The sequence below is a fragment of the Tursiops truncatus genome, chromosome 14, assembly GCF_011762595.2.
Source record: "Tursiops truncatus isolate mTurTru1 chromosome 14, mTurTru1.mat.Y, whole genome shotgun sequence".
In the NCBI taxonomy this organism is placed as follows: Eukaryota; Metazoa; Chordata; class Mammalia; order Artiodactyla; family Delphinidae; genus Tursiops; species Tursiops truncatus.
The window spans coordinates 11,194,327-11,215,851 of NC_047047.1; the positions used below are offsets into that span (position 1 = coordinate 11,194,327).

At 49.0% G+C, this 21,525-nt stretch overlaps 3 protein-coding genes across 6 annotated transcripts in view; 2 read left to right on the plus strand and 1 right to left on the minus strand.

The window, feature by feature from the left end:
* Positions 1-21,525, plus strand: part of TMEM87B (transmembrane protein 87B) — a 278,511-nt gene that overhangs the window by 98,847 nt on the left and 158,139 nt on the right. The window lies entirely within an intron of this gene.
* Positions 1-21,525, plus strand: part of FBLN7 (fibulin 7) — a 65,383-nt gene that overhangs the window by 36,220 nt on the left and 7,638 nt on the right. The window contains exons 4-8 of one of the 4 annotated variants that reach the window (XM_073791131.1): positions 4,138-4,263; positions 6,334-6,471; positions 7,486-7,623; positions 8,323-8,461; positions 8,895-10,012. In XM_073791131.1, coding sequence (XP_073647232.1) covers positions 4,138-4,263; positions 6,334-6,471; positions 7,486-7,623; positions 8,323-8,461; positions 8,895-8,913 — 560 coding nt within the window. In that variant the 3' untranslated portion in view covers positions 8,914-10,012. Of the gene's footprint in view, positions 1-4,137; positions 4,264-6,333; positions 6,472-7,485; positions 7,624-8,322; positions 8,462-8,894; positions 13,338-21,525 lie in introns of those variants that run through there. The other 3 variants (XM_019931051.3, XM_073791133.1, XM_073791132.1) reach the window with 3 other exon arrangements.
* Positions 11,647-21,525, minus strand: part of ZC3H8 (zinc finger CCCH-type containing 8) — a 51,840-nt gene continuing 41,961 nt past the window's right edge. The window contains exon 9 of the mRNA XM_073791137.1: positions 11,647-13,641. The gene's annotated coding sequence lies outside the window, so the exon portion shown is untranslated. The remainder of the gene's footprint in view (positions 13,642-21,525) is intronic.

A 21,525-nucleotide genomic window follows, 5' to 3' on the forward strand; every position in this document is an offset into this window, starting at 1 on the left:
CTCTGGAAACTTCTCACGACAAAGCTCCAGTGTGGAGGAGACTCGAATAGGAGGAGAATCCAAATTGAGCCCAAAAAGGAAAATCGGCGCAAAAAAATGAAAGGGATGGTCCAGGTGAAAGTAAGAGAGAGGATGGGGCAGAGCAGAGAAGGCATGAGCCACCCTGAGAAACAACTAAAGGGGGAGATTAAGAGTCAGGAAGTCAGAAAAGCTATGCGGGAAAACTTATTTCCCCTGAGTATGAGTAACAGAAAAGGACTCTTGCCAAATTCCATACAAATTATTATAAGAAAACAGAGAATAAACTCTCTACAGTCAATGAAGAAATCCCAGAAAGACATGACCATAAAAAAAAGATGAAAACTGTAACCTAGTATTTCCAAACAAGTGGAAAGAAACTTTAGAAAGATTAAAAACTATGAAAGGACAATATAAGTAAAAATCAGAAAACCTTAGAAATGAGGTGATTGGAGAAATGGAAAATCTGAAGCAAGATGATAAAACAACAGGAAACCGAAATCAAAGAGGAAAACTCAGCTCATGCATGTAAAACACTTAGCTTGGTTCCAGGGAAACAGTAAGTGCTCAGTAAACAGATTAAAATGGAATTATCCATGCTTTTGGCTTTCCAGCCTCTCCATAGTCTCTGCCAGTACCCTCTTTTTTTTTAAATTGAAGTAGGGTTGATTTACAATATTGTATTAGTTTCAGGTGTGCAGCAAAGTGATTCGGATATATATATATATATATATATATGTATATATATACATATATACATATACTTTCTCAGATTCTTTTTCATTATAGCTTATTACAAGATATTGAGTATAGTTCCCCTGTGCTATACAGAAGGGCCTTGTTGTTTATCTATTTTATACATAGTAGTGTGTCTCTGTTAATCCCAAACTCCTAATTTATCCCTCCTCTGTCCCTTTCCCCTTTGGTAACCATAATTTTGTTTTCTATGTCTGTGAGTCTGTTTCTGTTTTGTAAATGAGTTGATGTGTATTATTTTTTTAGATTCCACATATAAATGATATCCTATAATGTTTGTCTTTCTCTGACTTACTTCACTTAGTATGATAATCTCTAGGTCCATCCATATTGCTGCAAATGGCAATATTTCATTCTTTATGGTTGAGTAATACTCCATTGTTTATATACCACATGTTCTTGATCAGTTCATCTGTTGATGGACATTTAGGTTGTTTCCATGCCTTGGCTTTTGTCAATAGTGCTGTTATGGGGACTTCCCTGGTGGCGCAGTGGTTGGGAATCCTCCTGCCAATGCACGGGACACGGGTTCGAGCCCTGCTCTGGGAAGATCCCACGTGCCGCGGAGCAACTAAGCCCGTGAGCCACAACTACTGAGCCTGTGCTGTAGAGCCTGTGCGCCACAACTACTGAGCCTGCATACCACAACTACTGAAGCCTGCGCGCCTAGAGCCCGTGCTCCGCAACAAGAGAAGCCACCACAATGAGAAGGCTGCGCACGGCAACGAAGAGTAGCCCACGCTCACCACAACTAGAGAAAGCCCGCGCACAGCAACAAAGACCCGACGCAGCCAAAAATTTTAAAAGTAAAAATAAATTTAAAAAAAAATAGTGCTGCTGTGAACAATGGGGTGCATGTATCTTTACAAATTAGAGTTTTCGTCCAGGAGTGGGATTGCTGATCATCTAACTGTACCATAAGGAACCTCCATACTGTTTTCCGTAATGGCTGCACCAATTTACATTCCCACCAAAAGTGTAGGAGGGTTCGCTTTTCTCCACACCCTCTCAAACATTTGTTATTTGTAGGCTTTTTTGTTTGTTTGTTTGTTTTGCTGTACGCGGGCCTCTCACTGTTGTGGCCTCTCCCGTTGCGGAGCACAGGCTCCGGACGCGCAGGCTCAGCGGCCACGGCTCACGGGCCCAGCCGCTCCGCGGCATGTGGGATCTTCCCGGAGCGGGGCACGAACCCGCGTCCCCCGTATCGGCAGGCGGACTCTCAACCACTGCGCCACCAGGGAAGCCCCTGTAGGCTTTTTAATGATGGCCGTTCTGACCGGTGTGAGGTGGGACGTCATGGTAGTTTTGATCTGCATTTCTCTAATTATTAGCGATGTTGAACACCTTTTCACGTGCCTGTTGGCCATCTGTACGCTTTCCTTGGAGAAATGTCTATTTAGGTCTGCCAGTGCCCTCTTTACAGCTCTGATATGCATTTAGCTAAATGCCACAGCTCGGACAGATAAGAATGTGATGACAACTGTACCTCAATCAGGTCACAGATGGGGCGCCAGAACTGGACATCAGACCGTGGAATGCCTGACATTGTATCAAGATAAGAAATAAAGAGAGTCGAATGGAGCCTGTCTAGAAATGAAAATCCTGGGGAACAAGATCCAGACGGGAGCGGGGCACCTCTGCATTTCTCTGTCAAGCCAATGATTCCATCCCACCCTACGCACACCCACACCCACACCAGCCAGGTGCAGCTAGACTCAGTGCCTTCCACTGGAAGCCCAGCAGGGGACAGGCAATGGCGCTGGGCTCCGCCCGGGGCCAAACCGAAAGATTCTCCGGTTCACAGTGTTTGGCTCTCTGCCCGTAACTTCCCAGCCTAGTGATCTGCCCACTTTCAGACTTTGCTGGGGAGCAATGATGGTGCTGGACAATGGACAGAAAGAGGAATTCCAAGCTCTGGGGCATCTGTGTCGTTCCAGACACATTCCTGGAAACCGGTCATCTGAAAACAGAACATAGAGGGGGCGATCGCTGAGTTTCCCCTCCCCAGGCTGAGGTTACTGCGGAATCGGAATGGCTCCTTCTCCAGGGATAAGCAGCATTTGGATGGTCTGGGTCCTTTCACGATTAATAGAATCCATGGAATCGTCTACATAACATCCCAATTACGAGGAGGCTGAAGAGAAGCCAAAGTCCCTGCCAACCCACCCACAGGAAGGCTGTTGTTCTCATCAGGAGCAAAGCACCTTTTCCTCCCTCTTGATAGACACAGCAGGAAAGGATGCTCTTATGCCAACAAGAAGGTGCTTCCAGTTTTCTTTCCCAAGATACTGTGGTCCAGTCAGTGAACTGACAAACCTTTCCTCTCTGGTGGAAACAGCCTGTGCTCTGTGCATTAAAACTGGGCTTAAGGAACTCACAACAAGCAGGTGTGGGCCGAGGGTCTTAAAAAATCATTTTTTCTCATTAGAAAATTTATTGTGGAAAGACGGAAGAGTATAAAAAATTGTCAGTAAGCAAAAATTACCTGTAATCTACCACACAGAGAAAAATCTATTAAAACCTATTAAATTTTTATTTTATTATCATATTTTTTGGCCACGCCACTCGGCTTGCAGGATCCTAGTTCCCCAACCAGGGATTGAACCTGGGCCCCCGTCAGTGAAAGCGACGAGTCCTAACCACTGGACCGCCAGGGAAGTCCCTAAACCTATTAAAATTTTAAACACGTTTAATATATCTCTCTATATATTTTCCACAGGACCATTGTGTATATAAGCAAAGAACATTTCCCTTTTCTGACATTAAGGAAACGTCGAGGTTAAGATTAACTCCTCCCTGGTCGCACAGGAAATAATGAGCACAGGAGGGTGTCTGGGTGGGAATTTGTGAAGAGTTCATTTTCCCCATCTCTGGACATTCTGATGGGCCACCCCTCCCTCTTATAAGCCTCTGTATTGAGTTCTTGTTCAGAAGGTGTTCCACCTGGGTGCTAGTTGATAGGGGCAGAGTTGCGGGGCTGTAAGGCTCGACGCAAAGGCAATGTGGGCACAGGCCACAGGTAGTTGCCTCTGCCCCGCTACAGCGTCTACACTGCAAATTAGAAAATGGTGCCTCTGGGTGGAACACAGCTGGGTGACGGGCCAGCTCCCACAGGTAGAGCTCCAGGTGGGCGCAGTGTGTGCCAGGGTCCATGGCCTGCTGAATGGAGGGTAGGCTACATCTCAGCCCCGCTGGCCCCCTCCCAGCTCTTGCTCTTGCTGGGAGGGGCCGTGGCATGGGCAGAGTGGGCAGGCCACAAACTGGAATCATCCTGCCATGGAAAGAGAGTGACCCCATCTTTGTTTTCTGTTTGTTCATTTTAGAACTCACATACCTGTGTTTGAAACTTATTTATTTTCCTAGATATCAGCGAATGCTCCAGCCAGCCTTGTCAGAATGGTGGCACATGTGTGGAAGGTGTCAACCAGTACAAATGCATTTGCCCTCCGGGAAGGACGGGGAGCCGCTGTCAGCATCACGCCCAGACTGGTACGTAGCGGCTGTGGGGCTGGGGGAGGACGGTCTGCTGCAGAGAGAGAAGTAGGACCCTGGTCATGGGTCACCAAAGGCAGACCAGGCGGGATGTCCTCTCTTTTACATCCAAGGATCCCTCTGGTTCCCTGAAGTGGTTATTTGGGATGGCGTTTAGTTCTTTTGTGGAACCAGAGTTTTGATCCTTCTTATGGAAGAAAATGCAAGTGGAAGGATTGACCCCACCCTGAAAACCCTCCAGATTGGGAACTTGGCCTGAGAAGCTTTCTTGCTGCCACCTTCACATGGTTGACTTTTCCTCTGCACGTCAGCAAAACAGCTTCTCCTGCAGATGCTCTCATCACATCCTGCAAAATTCGTAGTTACTGACACAGGCCAAAGTGTTTTCAGAGCTGGATGAACTAGACGTTCGACTGGTGATGAGGTTGTGATCCACACTTGAGTCTGTTTGTCCAGCCTGAAGGTCTAGCTGTCACACTGTGGCTGTTTTTGCAGGTGCCAAGAAAATCCAGTGATAAGGAATCTATGGCGGATGGGTGGCGGTTCTACACTATGCTGCAGCCAACATTTCTTACATAAGAAAATCAAAACCAGGACTTCCCTGGCGGTCCAGCGGTTGAGACTCCATGCTTCCACTTCAGGGGGTGCAGGTTCGATCCCTGGTCAGGGAACTAAGAGCCTGCATGCCATGAAGTAAAAAAAGTCAAAACCTAAAGATGTCTTATTCCTTTGCCAGAAAAGCCTGAAGTGTCCTGTCTGACCGTCTGGATTTCTGAGTGGAATCTTGGTTGGGGGGGTAGGAATTGGTGTCCAGAGAGCACAAGCTTTGTCAATACTTGATATCCTTGCATTGGACCCAGCTCAAGGTCAGGTTTAAATGTTGTGTGCTACCATCACCACCATTCACCTCCAGAACTCTTTTCATCTTGCAAAACTGAAACTCTGTGCCCGTGAAACAATAACTCCTCCCCTCCCTTCCCCCAACAACCATCCTATTGTCTGTCTGGATGATTCTGACTACTAAGAACCTCACGTAAGTGGGATCACACAGGAAGAGTCCTCTTGTGCGTCACATTACATTTACCACCGATTCCTTTGCAGTCTCTTCTGACCATATGAGAGCTCTCAATCCTTTGAAAACTTTCAAAAACTAACACTTTCCTTCTGATAAGAAAATTGATTTATGTCCTTAGTTACAACAAACAAAAAGCTGAGACACTTTAGGAAAGTATTTTAAAAATACAAAAAAGAACCTTTTAAAAGAAGTAGTGTTTTAAGCTCCATAGTTTTTTTTTTTTTTAATTTTTACTGGAGTATAGTTGATTTACAATGTTGTGTTAGTTTCTGCTGTACAGCAAACTGAATCAGTTATACATATACATATATCCACTCTTTTTTAGATTCTTTTCCCATATAGGCCATTACAGAGTATTGAGTAGAGTTTCCTGTGCTGTACAGTAGGTCCTTATTAGTTATCTATTTTATATATAGTAGTGTGTATATGTTAATCCCAATCTCCCAGTTTATCCCTCCCTCGTACCCCCTTGGTAACCAGAAGTTTGTTTTCTACGTCTGTCACTCTATTTCTGTTTTGTAAATAAGTTCATTTGCACCCTTATTTTAGATTCCACATATAAGCGATACCATATGATATTTGTCTCTCGGTGTCTGACTTACTTCACTCAGTATGACAATCTCGAGGTCCATCCGTGTGGCTGCAAATGGCATTATTTCGATAAGCTGCATAGTTTTAAACTACAGTGATCACGGCTAGAATTTTGGTGTTTTAAGCCTCTGTAAGTGAAACGCGGATTTAACGTCACGGTGGTCCTCAGGGTGCAGTTGTGTGGCCTGCTTTTCGTGCGTCGTTCTATTCGGGTGCGTCCCCTGTCCTTCGCCCCTTCCGGTGGGCCCTGGACCGACGGCTGGGTTTCGGTTAATTCCGTGCCTTTCCTTTCCCTACTCCAGAGTAAGCTCTGACAAGGGGCCACGCCCCGATCTCGGGGTTCCTCCAAGGTCAGGCCCAGGTGCGCCGGGCCCGGCCCTAAGGGTGTCTTCTCCCCGCAGTCGCCCTCGAGGGCAGCGAAGCGGGGGACCCTGCCTTCAGCCGCGCGCCGCGATGCGCGCAGGTGGAGCGGACGCAGCACTGCAGCTGCGAGGCCGGATTCCACCTGAGCGGCGCCGCCGGGGACAGCGTCTGCCAAGGTAGGCGCGGGCTCGGCCGGGGGAGGGAGGCGGAGCGGGGGACGCTGGGGTTGCGGGGAGAGGGGCTCCAACCTGCAGTCCCCCCGGGCGCTCCCCGCCCCCGCCCCCGCCCAGGGGCCGGCTGCGCGCGGGCGAGCGGCTTCCTGGGCGTGGTCTCAGAAAGACCCGCCCACCTTGCGGGTTAGGTAAGTGTGGCGCAGATGGTTGCTAGGATACAGCTAGTGCGGAGATATCAGGGGCGGTCCGAAGAAAGCCAGACTGTAGAGAAAGCAGCCAGGGGTCCCCGGTCTCCCCCCAGTCACGCACACTCGTCTAGGAGAGGCTTCAGGCCCCTTATCCGCTCCCTCTTGGCTGGGATCGCAGGGCAGGTGGCAGGGAGGAGCTAGAGTCGCTGTGACCGTAGACAGACCCTCGCTCCCCGCACTCCGCCCCCCGGAGCTGTGCAGGGGCCTGGGCTCATTCTCTGGTCCCTTCTCGGCTTACCTTTACTGACTGGCCCACTTTTGCAAATCTCTCCCGATCATTGAAGTTCCTTCTGAAAACAACTCAAACCATTGGTTCAAACCTAAGAACTGGCCGTTTGGTGCTAACAGCCTCATTTTAGAGCAGCAGAAATCCTCTTACAACACTCCTAAAGATGAGGAGGCTTAAGGTGGGGCTGGGAACCAGGGTGGGAGTCCGGGTCTGCAGCCCCACGCCTTCCTCCCTGGGCTGCTGGGCCTGACTTGACAGCCTCTGCAGGGTCTCCCCAGGTAGGCATCAGCCTTAGAGGAGCTGGCCTAAGGTCGACCACATCAGACCCCCGACTCCTCCCTTCAGCCCTCGGGGTCCTTGGCTTGGGAGAAAGGGGAGCGCTCCTGCATGCTCTGCCGGGGATAGGGCCTGGTGGCCACACCCCACCCAGCCAGTTAGCCACAGCTGCCAGCGATGGTGACACAGCAGTCATCCTGGGGCACTGTTAGTGGCCGCCCGCCTGGTGGTTCCTGGAGTCATACTGGGCATTTCTGTCCCCAGATGTGAATGAATGCGAGCTCTACGGACAGGAGGGGCGCTCCCGGCTCTGCATGCACGCCTGCGTGAACACCCCCGGCTCCTACCGCTGTGCCTGCCCCAGCGGATACCGGACCCTGGCCGATGGCAAGAGCTGTGAGGGTGAGTGAGGTCGTGGCAGAGGCAGGTGGTCCCAGACGATGGCTCTGAACTACTGGGGGAGGAGGAGAGCGCAGAGGGCTCCTCCATGGGCTGATATGGAACCTGAGAGAACAGGCAGCTCCCCAGTGACGTCCTAGTGGGGCTCCACTGCGGGGCTCAGAGGAGTGGGTCACCTGGGACTAGAGGGAGAAAACATCCAGACAGCCATTACCCATCATCCATCCATCCTTCCATCCCACAAGTATTCACGAAGGCCCGCGTAGGATTATGCGGAGGCTGGGAAGAAACCCAGCCTCCAGCCCGGGAACTCATGTGTGAAGGGAGCAGAGAACATATAAAGGGCATGATATGAGCCATGGAGGGCAGACTCCTGGGCCCTCTGGCTGAGGAGGCAGGTCTGAGAGAAGTGTTGTGACCAGTAATACTCGTCCGTGCCCTCCAGCGCCTCTGTAACCTGTCATGGCGGGGGGAGGATGGGATCCAGGGAGGGGAGTTCCCCAGCACTTCCACCAGATCTGGATTTCAAATGGTTAAGGACGACCGGGCTTCCAGTTTTAAGAATCAGCATTGGGTATTTGGAAAGTTCACTGCGTGTGGAGCATCTCATTCCAGTGCCCGTCGGGCCATTCATGTAGTCCCGTCCAGTGATGGAGGGGGTGTCGGGGGATCTTCACCCTCACTGGGTGTCCGGTATTTCAGATGTCGATGAGTGTGTGAGCCCGCAGCACGTGTGCCCCCGGGGTACCGTGTGCATCAATACGGGTGGAGGCTTCCAATGCGTCAGCCCCGAGTGCCCCGAGGGCAGCGGCAACGTGAGCTACGTGAAGACCTCTCCGTTGTGAGTATAGCCAGGGCCACCCATGGCTGAGCACGTACATCCCTCGCCCAGGCCTCCTGGGGGCTGGGCTGCATTCTTCCTTCTGCGTTCTTGGGAGAAGGTACAGTTATGTCTGATGAAAGGCATGGAGCTGGGAGTCTGGCTTCTCAGAGCTCCCATCTCCCTTTAGAGGTTGCATTGAATGCACTGCGCACTTAAGAATGATGTTCTGAGCACTCCCCTGCTGACAGGGAGGCCACTGGAGGGAAGAGGGCCATGATGAGGCGGCCAGGAGGCAGGTATATGTTACACAGGTTCAGGAGAGGATCATTTCCTGTGTTCACATGGTAACTGTACACTCTGCAATATATTACTCTGCTTTTCCACTGCTACTAGGAAGTTCGATTTCTAGTAACCTCAGCACCTAACAGACTTTTTTTTTTTTTTTCAAAAGGTGGGAGACAGGCTTTTAAGGAGAATAACTGCAGCTATCACAAAGTACACGTTTTCTTCTGAGAAAGAGATCACAGGAGCCTTAGATTGTCTTTAGAATGCACTGACCTCGCTCGTTTAGCTGCCTGAATTGCTTTTAAGGCTAAAGCAGATGAGAACCAGCAAGAAAGTCGGTGGCGCTGAAGAGTGGCAGCTATTCACTGAGAGTGTCACGTAGTGAAGGGACAGAGAGACCTGTATGTCAGAGCCTTTGGGGACATCCCCGATTAACATCTGGAAGGGCTATCTGACCTCCTTAACGGTGACGATCTGAGTCACCAAAATCGCTAAACTGCATCTGTCTCTTGCGTTGGACAAGGTAGAAAACTATCAAAGCACTTCCACACCACCCCTGGCTCCACATGCCTGAGGAAGACAGGGTGTCCTGCTTTAAGAGTGAACAGTGGGGGAACTCCCTGGTGGTCCAGGGGTTAGGACTTGGCGCTTTCACTACCGTGACCCGGGTTTGATCCCTGGTCAGGGAGCTAAGATCCCAAAAGCCCTGGGGCGCCCCCCCCCCCAAAAAAAAAGAACAGACACTGGGTGTTTAGAAAGCCCACCACATGTGGAGAACCACATTCCAGGATGTTGCCAGCTAACTGCTGGGGTCTCAGCACGTGTAGAAGGGGCACCTGCTTTGAATGCCAGCACCGTTGTTATTTAATCTTCCCCGGCTTTATTTTTCTGTAAAAATGGTAGTAATGGCATATATAAACATGCATGCACACCCGGACGTACATATACAGGTGAGTCATGGCCAGGCCTGACGCCAGCCACACTCACTGGCCTGTGGCTCTGGAGCGCCCGTGGCGAGGGACCCGTGGCTGGGTCACTCTGGTGGCCTCTGCAGGAGGGCGGGTGGGCAGACAAGCCCGGTCAGAGCAGCCCCTCCTGACTTCCCCCAAGGCTGACGGCTCCCTACATTTTGCCTCTCCGCTCCAGCCAGTGTGAACGGAACCCCTGCCCCATGGACAGCAGGCCCTGCCGCCACATGCCCAAGACCATCTCCTTCCATTACCTCTCTCTGCCCTCCAACCTGAAGACGCCCATCACGCTCTTCCGCATGGCCACGGCCTCGGCCCCCGGCCGGCCTGGACCCAACAGCCTGCGATTTGGGATCGTGGGTGGGAACAGCCGCGGCCACTTTGTAATGCAGCGCTCGGACCGCCAGACAGGGGAGCTGATCCTGGTCCAGACCCTGGAGGGACCTCAGACACTGGAGGTGGATGTTGACATGTCCGAATACCTGGACCGCTCCTTCCAGGCCAACCACGTGTCCAAGGTCACCATCTTTGTGTCCCCTTATGACTTCTGAGGGTGCCATGGGGTCACGGTGTGCAGCAGTCTGGGCTCATTTCTCTTCCTCAAAGACTCAGCTGCGGGCGTTGACTGCGACAGACATCTCTCCCCACCCTGCCCACCGCCCATCTGCCTGTCCCCCACGTTCCTAGGGCAGTGCCGCACTCTGTCCCAGGAAGTGGCACCAAAGCGCAGCCCCAAACCCAAGCTACTGCCATCACACGTTTTTCTGCTTTAAGGCCCTCGCCTTAGGTTATGCACTTTCGCAGTTGTTTGTTTTTTTTTTTTACAGAGGAATGGGCAGCTTTTCAAAATGCTGTGTTGAGTGGCATTGTGAGCTTGAACTAGCTAGGGAGGGAAGAGCTTACGGCATGTGTCTGAGATGACTGTCCAGCCTCCTGTATTGTTATAGTCAAGCCTTGTTATGAAGTAGTTCTGGTCATGCTGAGGGTCAAATCATGCCCCTGTGCACGTGGCATGGGATGGGGGGGGCAGGGTTCCCTTCCACGACCCCGCACGTTCTTGTCTGCATTCCCCTCTGTGACACGCCTGCCAGCCTTCTCATCAGAGGGCCGTGGCAGGGCCTGGTCCCCAGTGCAGATTCATCCACATCAAGGAACCAATGTTCACGTGTAGATTTTGCCTGAATTAATTCCCTTTCGAGAAATCATATCTCAAAACGTAACCTGCTATTATAACTGAAGAAGTAAGTCTGTGGCTCATCCCTGCCCACCTGGCCTGTCCCTGACCATGAGCTAGCCCAGTTCCTCCTAGGAGGGGGTACCTGGTCCTCTTCCTGTCTAGGCTGGACCCACTGGGATAAATGAATAAGAAAACACAGCCCTTTCCAAGGAATACAGTTTCATGTTATTTGGCAAGGGGCTTCCAAAACTTTTTATAAGGTAGCACTGCAAACATATACCGAAGTACAGACAATAGAAGGAACCCCACGTCCAAATCACCAGCTTCAACAATCACCTCACGGCCAATCTTGCTTCATCTCTGCTCTCACCCCACCCCACGATGATTCTGAAGCAGATCCTGGACCTCACATCATTTCATCCGTAAATATTTCAGCATTATCTCTAAACCATAAGAACTTTAAAAAAGCATAACCTCAATATCAATGACACCTAAAAAATCAGCAATAATTCCTTAATACCTTCAAGTATTTAGTCATGGTTCAAGTTTCTGAGTGGCTCGTGATTTTTTTTGTTTGAATTAGGTCCATGCTCTGTAATTTGTTGATTCACTTCTTAAATCTCTAATCTGTAGCGGTGGTTCTCACGCTTTAAAATATATTGAGACAACCTGGAGGCTTGTTGGAAGAAGCCTCCTTTGTCCTTGTTAGAAGGTCCTTTGTCCTGTAGAATTTCTCACAGTCTGGGTTTTCCTGAGTCTGTCTCTGTAGTGTCTTCTTTTTTTTTTTAACATCTTTATTGGAGTATAATTGCTTTACATTGTCTGTAGTGTCTTTTAACATGGTCCTCTGTCCTATTTATTTCTTATATATCAGTAGTTATATCTAGAAATTCAATCAGACTCCAGTTAGGTTTATTTTCGCAAGACTACTTTATTGGTGGTGATAGGTTCTTCCAGGGGGAGCTGTTGCACAGCTAGCCCACCCACCTGTCCTGGACTTCATCTCTAGTTGCCTCTCTTTTCTGATGTTAACAACTATTGATGATTATTCCATAGATCCCACTACTTCTTTAGGGGTTGCAAATAGTATTCTAGTGCTACTGTTTCTTCGTTTATTAGCTGGCATACCTTATAAGGAGAAACTTCCTTTCATCAGTTATTTGGTTGCCCTGAGGTTTGGTTTGTACAGGAAAGACTGGATACATTTTTTACTTCTTCCCCTTTGTCAGTTTCCAAGGTGGTTCCCTGGCATCTTTCCAAGCTGTCCAGGGAGAGTTGTTTTCTTACTGGAAACATTACATTACATTATGAACTCATGGTTTAAACATATTTGATATGTACGTTTCAATCCATTGCAGTTCTTATCTTTCCTGTCACTCAGATTGTCCTCTTTGGCTCTTGTGAACTGCTTCAAGTTGGCTGATTCTTTTTGACATGACCCTAGTGGTCTCTAATAAGAGCTTTGTAGTTATCTTGTATGACAAGACGTTTCAAGCTCATCTTGTACATGCTCCAGCCCTGAAGTTATCGATTTTTTTACCTAGGGATCCCTGGTTCCTTTCAGTGGGGAATGGTCATTAGAGATCAAAATCTGAGTGTAAGGAGGGCTCATTGGTAGTGGTTTGGTCATTGTTTCTTGGTTTCAGTGGAAAGAGCTAGGAAATAAGTACTATTCATTTTGTTTTAAGAAGAAACACTACATGAGTTTATACTGATACTTCCAACCCAGCTCAGGAGTACAGGGTTTGTCATGTAACCTCATTGATCTTACATCTGCTCTTCTCTCTCTCATTCTGAAGACCTCCTTCTCAAAATCACCAAAATAATTATACATTGTTTTAAATCCTCAGAATAACAATGCAATGATAACAAAATTATCATCCAAAAATTACTGAAAACAGTTAAGATTTTTCTTTCTCAGTTCTTTTTGTCCTTAGGGTTTATGCTATTAGGGACATACAATCAAATAACTTGGAATAGTTCCTCTCTCTGTGGTTATGCCCCAAGCTTGAATCAGGGTTATGGTTATTCACTTTGTTTTGCTTAAATTTTTAGAGATTGCTTTTTTATTTTAATTTTTAAAAGTAATTGTGTAAACTGTTTACATGGTTCCAAAGTCAAATTCACAAAATGAGCTGTAATCAGAGAAGTCTATATACTAACCCAGTCCCCTCCACCCTACGTCCTCCTTCTACCATAGATAATCAAGTTTTTTCCATTTTACCCTTCCGTTTAAAAACATATAAACACATGATAAATGATAGCATACTAATTCATTTCACACTTTCCTTGATCTTGCTTTTTTTCCTTAACAATATATTGAATATTATCCCATAGAACCAGATAGAATGTTCTCCTATAAAATGCTCCATTATGAGGACATACCATTGTTTATTCAACCAGTCACCCTTGATTGACATTTGGGTTGTTTCCGGTCCTTTGCTATTAAAATACTGCAACGATATGCACTTGCCTTTTTGCATTTTTGCCTCTCTATCTCTAGGGCCAATTTTTCCTCCATAAGGATTATACTACTTTCTATCCCCACGAACAGTGTATGAAAGTTTGTGTCCCTAAAACCAAAGAAGGCCCCAGTGGTGTCCCCAGTTCTCACATCTATGCATCCACCAGACTCTGCTTTGGAAGGACGGAGAAGCCTGAATGGAGGGCTGTTCCACAGCTAGCCCACCCACCGGTCCTGGACTTCTGAGTAGCAATCAGCATTCACTAGGAAGACAAGAGGGACAAGCCAACTGGATCACAGGCTCCTGAGGGATGGAAGGTTAGCTAGGTTTAAAAAAATCATCTTATTTTGAAAATGTCATACTTACAACACTAGCAAACTGAAAGGAAAATAAGCCGAAAACAGAATATCACTGCATGGTCACAATAAACTGCATGGTCATGGTCACTGCTTGGTTTATTGGGCATCTGAGCACGTGCCCCAAGGAGAGACATGGTCAGCCTTGAATGGGTCCAACAGCCACTGACTCAACTTTCACCACGCTCACAGTGCAGGGAGAGAAAAGTGGACTTCTACGACTTTTACCTTGAACAATGAAAATCTGTAGGTGTTTATAAGCCGCATAAATATTCCTGGATATCTACAGTGTTCCAGGCACTGTTTTAGTTGTTCAGAATACAATGGATGAGAAGATGGACAGAGACCCTGACCTCATGGTACCCTTACACTATAGCAAGCGAGAAGATAATATAGATACACAAGAAAAGTGTGTGATTTCAAAGAGAGATGAGTGCTATGAAAATAAAGGCAGCAAAAGAGGGTGGTCAGTATATACTAACTGTATGCATAAGTATACACAGATATATCATCCACGTAGCCTAGGTGTTGCAAACACTGTGATCGTGTGTGGTGACAATCAGATTTCATTTCCTGGTGTTTGGAATTAGGACTCAGAATCTCAAGGGTCTGAAGGAAGTCGTGATGTAAAGCAAGGCCTGGGATGACCACCTTGGGCTCACCTACACAGAGAGGACGACGATGCTACGTGGGCAGAAAGGAAACTTGCAGGCAGGGAGCCTAGTTTTGTGTTCTGGTTATTACTGCTGTATAACATATCCCCAAACTGAGCAGCTTAAAACAATTACTTTATCATGCTCATAAATTCTGTGGGTCAGGAATTCAGAGAGAGCACAGTGGGGTGGTTTATATTTACTCCACAATGTCTGTGCCTCCCTCAGCTGGGAAGACTCCTTGGCTGGGGGCTGGGCTTACCTGAAGGGGTCATTCACTCACTTGCATGTCTGGCCTGGGCTGGGATGACAATGGGAAAACTATCCTTGGACTCTCCTTGTGGGTTGGCTTTCTCAGAGCATGGTGGCCTCAGAGTCGGCAGACTTCTGACATGGCGGCTCAGGGCTCTTAGAGTGCATGTCCCAGAAAACAAGGTAGAAGCTGCATGGCCTTTATGCCCCAGCCTCGGAAGTCACGTAGGGTCACCTCCGCCACACTGTTGGCTGACACAGTCACAGGCAGCCACTGGGTCAAGGGAAGTGGACATGGGCCCGGGACCTCACGGAGTTGAGTTGAACTGAGAGGTTTCAAAGGATGTTAGGGCCGTGTTCTAACCGTGCCACTCCTGCTTTCCTGCTTAGGGCTCCAGTGCCTCCGGAAATCTGGCTTCTGACCTGTGGGTTTCATCAGACAGCCCTTTTGGGTGTTCTTTGCAAACAGATGATCCCTGCGTAAGACAGGGTTTATACGCAGGCTGGGAGATAAGATCTTCACATATCTCACCAGGGACAACGGGAGAAACAGAGTTAAAGTCCCCATGCGTGGTGCTGCAGGTTCACCAAGCTCAGAGGTCGAGGGAAGGGCTGGGACCAGTTCATGGAGGAGCTGGCATTGAAATGGTTCTTACTAGGGAACTCTAGTGGGACATGCAAGCCATCTCCCGGTATACTCACTCTCACAAGGAGCATTTCCAACAAAATCCAGCATCAGCAAAGCCATGGCAAGGTCAGCTGACATGCACACAGGAGAGTATGACTTGGTGAAAACTGGGTTTGGGCTGACAGAAGTTTCTGAGTCTCACCACCACCTCCAGATGAAAAATCAGATTTTCTCCATCTAGTTCTTTACCTCCAGGAAGCTCTTTAGATATACTTTTTAGAGGAAAAACAGGCTCCATGGTATGTATACCTTGCTGACCTGAGCCAGGATCCACAACCATCATGTGGTGGCACTTGGACAATATCTCGCCTTCCTTCCCTTTACAGTTGGCCGAGTGGTCACACGTGGTGCTGGAGATAAAGATCTCTGTTTCTTAGACTCATCTGTCCTCCCCACCCAAGCCATCAAGTTCCATCACAGGGAGAGTTTGTTTTGCTCCTCACCCCTTGCCAGAGTCCTGTGGGCTAAGATGAGCTATGCACTCAGTCCTCCCTTCCTGCCTTCAGCTGGCAGGCAGTGCCAAACTTGGTTGGGGACTGGGCCTGGGAAGCTGGAGAAAGGGCACCATCCTCTGAGGGGTCTTTCTCACTCCAATGCTGGCTGTACAGTGGTTTGGAGTCTGCCCACGGGACAGATGTATCTCTGCAGAGTCACTTGGCCACGTGGAAATTCAACACACTCCATGTTCAGTCATGACCACTGTTTCCCTGAGTGCAGCCGGACCTTAGTGGGCAACCCCAAATCCCAGAGCCCTGAGTGAGCTGGCCCCCGCCGACCTCCTGGACCCCTGCTTGGGATGCTACCAAATGCACCAGCCTCCTTCCTTGCCCTGGACTCTGCCAAGCTCCTTCCTACCCTGAGGCTTCTGGATCTGCCGTTTCCTGCTTGCTCTGCCCCTTATTCTGTTCTCCACTTGGGTGGGTTCAAAAGTCCCCTCCCCAGAGCGGCCGTCCCAGCTGCCCTTGCCAATGCTGCTACCCATCTGCCATCCCTCTTGATTACCTTTCCCTGTTTCGCTTTCCTCAGAAGTACTTTTCACTATCTGAAATGCTATTTGTTTACTGTTTTCTGTCTCTCCCCATAGCATGAAGCCTGTTGGATGCCCATCCAATATCCATTTCCCTTTTCCACCTTCCATAAAGAAAACTGTTTTGCTCAGAGCCCCTTCCCTCCTTGTTATGAGCTGAACTGTGTACCCACACCCCAATTCTGATGTTGAAATCCTAACCCCTAGTACCTCAATGTGACTGTATTGGGAAATAGGGTCTTTAAAGAGGTAATTAAGTTTAAATGACGCCATTAGGGTGGGCTCTAATCCAACAGGACTGGTGTCTTTATAAAAAGAGATTAGGCAACAGACACACACAGAGGGAAGACCGTGTGAAGACCCAGGGAGGAGAAGACAGCCATCTGCAAGCCAAGGAGAGAGGCCACAGAACTCAGCCTTGCTGACACCTTGATCTCAGACTTCTAGCCTCCATAATTGTGTCTTGGGTCCTTCGTGATGGCAGCCCTAGTAAACCAATACACTCCTCATTCCAGCCTGTGACTCGGGTAGGCGATCACCCACCACTCACCCTCCAGGCTCCAAGGCAACCACAGTGAATGAAGGGAACGGCTTTCTTATTACATGGTTGGAAAGGTCTCTATCTTTTCCACTGAATAAGAGGGAATATGTCATCATGGTTGCTGCTGGAAACCATTTTACGGACAATGAAAGAAGCTAGTATAAGGAAAAAGCCTCCTGGTGAAAGGCAGAGCCAGATGGAGCTGGGGTCCCAATCGAAATACCCCTGAAAACTTTCCTGCCTCTGGACTTCCTGTTACATATGATAATGGGGTTATGGTTTAAATGGATTTGAGATGGAATTCTTGTTGTTTGTAGCCCAAAGCATCCTGGATCTAATTGGCTGGCATCCCAGCTCCATGAGAGCAGGCATCTTTTTTTTTTGGCCGCACCGGGTCTTTGTTCCAGCATGAGTGCTTCTCTACTTGTGGTGCGTGGGCTCCAGAGCACACGGGCTCGGTAGTTGCGGCTCGAGGGCTTAGCTGCCCCGCGGCATGTGGGATCTCAGTACCCCGACCAGGGCTGCAACCTGCGTTCCCTGCATTGGAAGGTGAATTCTTAACCACTGGACCACCAGGGAAGTCTCGAGAGAGCAGGCATCTTGTCTGCACACCTGCTGATGTAGCCCCAGCACCCGCTCTCCCCGGCAGGTGCTCGACACTTGCCTAGAGACTGATGACTGGAGAACCTTAAATCATGAGGACCAACGTGAATGCATTAAGAGGGGCCACCCATCGCACCCACAAACAACTTGGCTTTAATTTAGTTTGTAAAGATCAGGGCCCTGAGGCAGTGGGTTGGGGAAGGGACTATTAGAAAGATGAGTAGGAGGGAAACAGTAGTGAGAGCCTCCTGAAGATGGAAATCCTTAATGGAAACCCATGGACAAGGTGACAGACAAGCCGCAAAATGTTGGGTTGGCCAAAAAGTTCATTCCACTTTTTCCCAATTGGCCAACCCAATAAAAGAGCTGGCGATCAGGGCAAACACTGGCAAATCTGGCCAAATCGCTCCTATTCTCCCACCTCTGGGCACTTCTGCCCCCTTGTGGTTCGGTCACACTATTGCAGAGTTCTTTCCCTTCCCTGATGGCATCTGGCCCCACTCAGGTGGAGGCTGCGCTGACAGCTTAGGTGCTACCTGCGCGACACAGTGAACTGCTGGCCCACGACGTGCGCAGCATGAGCAAAATATCATCCTTGGCTGTTTCAAGCCACAGAGATTTGAGAGCTGTTTGTCACTCCAGCATAACTATCCTGACTGACACAGGGCAGAAAGGGAAAAAAATAAAATAAGGGAGAATCCCTCCATCACTGACGATGAGATCGTGCTACGGACTGAGGGGTGGGATGAACTCAACTCCTTATACGTGCTTAACACCAAACAAACAAAAAAGCCACACACACAAGTGATACCTTAAATTGCAAAACTGGGCTACGGTGGTATGTCTCAAAGGCTGAGGTAGGCTTCCCAGCAACACGGAGGAGTTTTAGGAGGCCCCAAAGGCCCAACCTCAGTTCTACTGCAACCTCTTGCCTCGGGAGCAGAACAGGCCTTGTGTTTCGGCGGGACTGTGTCCGCCAAAAAGGTATGTTCAAGTCCTAACACCTGGTACCTGTGAATGTGACCCTGCTTGGAAATAGGGATTTTGCAGATGTAAATAGTTCATTAAAATGAGGTCATACTGGATTGGGGTGGGCCTTAACCCAATGTCCAGCATCCTCATAAGAAGAGAAAACAGATGCAGACATACACAGGGAGAGAAGACAGAGGTAGAGATTGGAGTTAGGCTGTCACAGCCAAGAAACGCCAAGGATCGCCAGTCACCACCAGAAACTAGATAGAGGCAAGGAAGGACCATCCCTTAGAGCCTTCAGAGTGTGGCCATGCCTACCCCTTGACTTTAGACTTCTAGCCTCCAGAACTGAGAGAATACATTTCCATTGTTCTAGGTACCGAGTTTGTGGTCCTCTGTTACAGCAAATGAACACACCTTGTATCCTGGCCTCCTCTGCAGAGCATCTGCTGAGGGTCAACAATCCCACCTCACCGAGGGAGGGGCACCTCCATTCTGGGGAACTTGGACAGCCACCCAGTGCCAAGCACACTCTTCTCTTCAAAAGCCCACATCCCAGCCTGGTCATCCTTTTCTTTGTCAATAACCTTGGAGCACTTAAAAGTGATAAAAAAACAATCACCTTATTTGTGTAATTCCTGCTCAGTTGAGAGTCAGAGAAGACCATTTTGCAATGAGTGCAGAGTCACGCTGGGGACATTCAGGAGGCTAATTTTCAAACATTGTGGCCTTTTTTCTTTTTTTTGAAAGAGAAGTTGACTAATTTTATAACCAGCAGTGACATAATTCTACTTATTTCAGCAGTAAGAGCTGAAACAAGGGGCTCAATCAGCATATTTCATAAAGAGATTCACTGAGTCCAGGGATAAGGAAGGACTTATGGACTCTTAATCCCAACCCTGGATTATGAGCCTAGAAGACTGGACATGAAATCAAAACCATTCTCCCCTCAGGGTCTGCAGGATCAAAAGCTTCCTCTCGCAGGGCTCCTCCCCTCCCCACAGCCCCTACCCTGGGTCCCCCGCACCCCTACCACCTCTCCAGCAACATTCCTGCAGCAGCAGGAGATGCGGCTCTCCCCCCTCCACCCACCAGGACAGTGCAGCCTCAGAAGTCCCCTCCCCCATGGTCTACAGTGTATGAAACTGCTGTCGTTCACAGCAGGGGACATCGTGGAGCAAGTGAAGTACAGATAAAGTCAGGTTCTGCCCTAAAAACCGGAATGCAAGTCCTGCATTTCCTTTTCCTCTGACACACACAGAAGGGGAACACAATTTATAAGCTAGATCAATAGTGAGTCAAGGGACTTCCCTGCCGGTCCAGTGGTCAGGACTCTGCACTAACACTACAGGAAGCACTGGTTCCATCCCTGGTGGGGGAACTAAGATCTCCCATGCGGTGGGACGCGGCCAAAAAAAAAAAATTGAGTCAAAAGAAATGGACAGGGGACTTCCCTGGTGGCGCAGTGGTTGAGAATCTGCCTGCCAATGCAGGGGACACGGGTTTGAGCCCTGGTCCGGGAAGATCCCACAGGCCGCGGAGCAACTAATCCCGTGCGCCACAACTACTGAGCCTGCGCTCTAGAGCCCGCGAGCCACAACTACTGAACCTGTGTACCACAACTACTGAGCCTGCGCTCTAGAGCCCGTGAGCCACAACTACTGAGCCCGTGCACCACAACTACTGAGCCTGCGCTCTAGAGCCCGCGAGCCACAACTACTGAACCTGTGTACCACAACTACTGAAGCCTGCGCACCTAGAGCCCGTGCTCCACAGCAAGAGGAGCCACCGCAGTGAGAAGCCCGCGCACCGCAACGAAGAGCAGCCCCCCCACCCCGACTTGTGTAGAAATCAGCGATTTTTTAGAACATGGCTGCTCTCATCTGCCGATGCTGGACTTCAGCTGCAACATGTCCAGCCTCCAGCCAACCCTGCCTGCTTCAGACTGGCCCCCACAATTTGAATTGGCCCTGGCCAGTCCATCCTGTTACTGAAGGCAGTGGTTTTTGTATACTGACAGGCTCCCTCGGTTTGTCTCAAGTCTGAAGTCAAGGGGAGATTCTATTGGTAACCAAGGACCTCTGTGCAGTCCTGAAAGGCGGGTTTTTCCTCCAGTTCCAGGGCTTGTTCCTATACTTGGTGCTCCAAAGTGTATAGTTATCCCGCCCCTTAGATTGTCTAGTTGGTGAATATATTGTGCAGTGTTAAGTACATCGCACCCTTAAAGCTGTTTGCCCATTTTGTCTTTATTTCAAAAATCTGAACAAATGACTAGCATATGCTTGAACTCTTGGTAAAATTTAAATATTAATAAAATAGTATACACCCCGCCCAAAAAAAGAGTAGCCCCCGCTTGCCGGAAATAGAGAAAGCCCACGCACAGCAACAAAGACCCAACACAGCCAAAAATAATATATATATATATATATATATATATATATAAAATAAATAAATTTATAAAAAAAAAAGGACAGGAATTCCGCAGAAGTTCCTTCAGAGTCGGGGCCTTTCCTGAATCTGAGAAATCATCCTGCCGTGTCCTCGGGCATCATGCACGCAACGCCCTCCCACTGCTGGACAGGAAGGTCATTTCCTAGCATCCCTCCATCTCTTACTTGCCACACTTTGATAAGAGCGAAAAACTGCTCGGCTGCCAGCCAACCTTAGGGGGAAACCGAAAATTGAAACAGAAGCCACAGCATTTCAAAACAGGCTGCTCTGGGACTCACGCCACCCAGAAACTGCACCCATTCAGAGTGTGAGCGCCGCAAACTCTTAAGTGTAAACTCCTAACACCAGCTCACTCACAGGCACAAGACCGCCGGCTCTTCCAGCACCTCTGTACTTGACAAATTCTGCCCCACTCCCGCCAAGGCCATCCCAGGACTGACTCAAAAACTCTGTTTATCTTTCCCTCACTCCCTCCTGTTGAGCTGCCCCCAGTCCCCAGAAATGCAATCTCTGTCTTGATGCAGCAAATTATAAACCTGCTTTGTGGACCCTAAGGGGGTGCCGGGTGGTCTCTGACTGATGGGCACCAACCTCCAACGTGAGCAACCAGGGATCCACCTGCTCCCCAGATCCACACACACCGG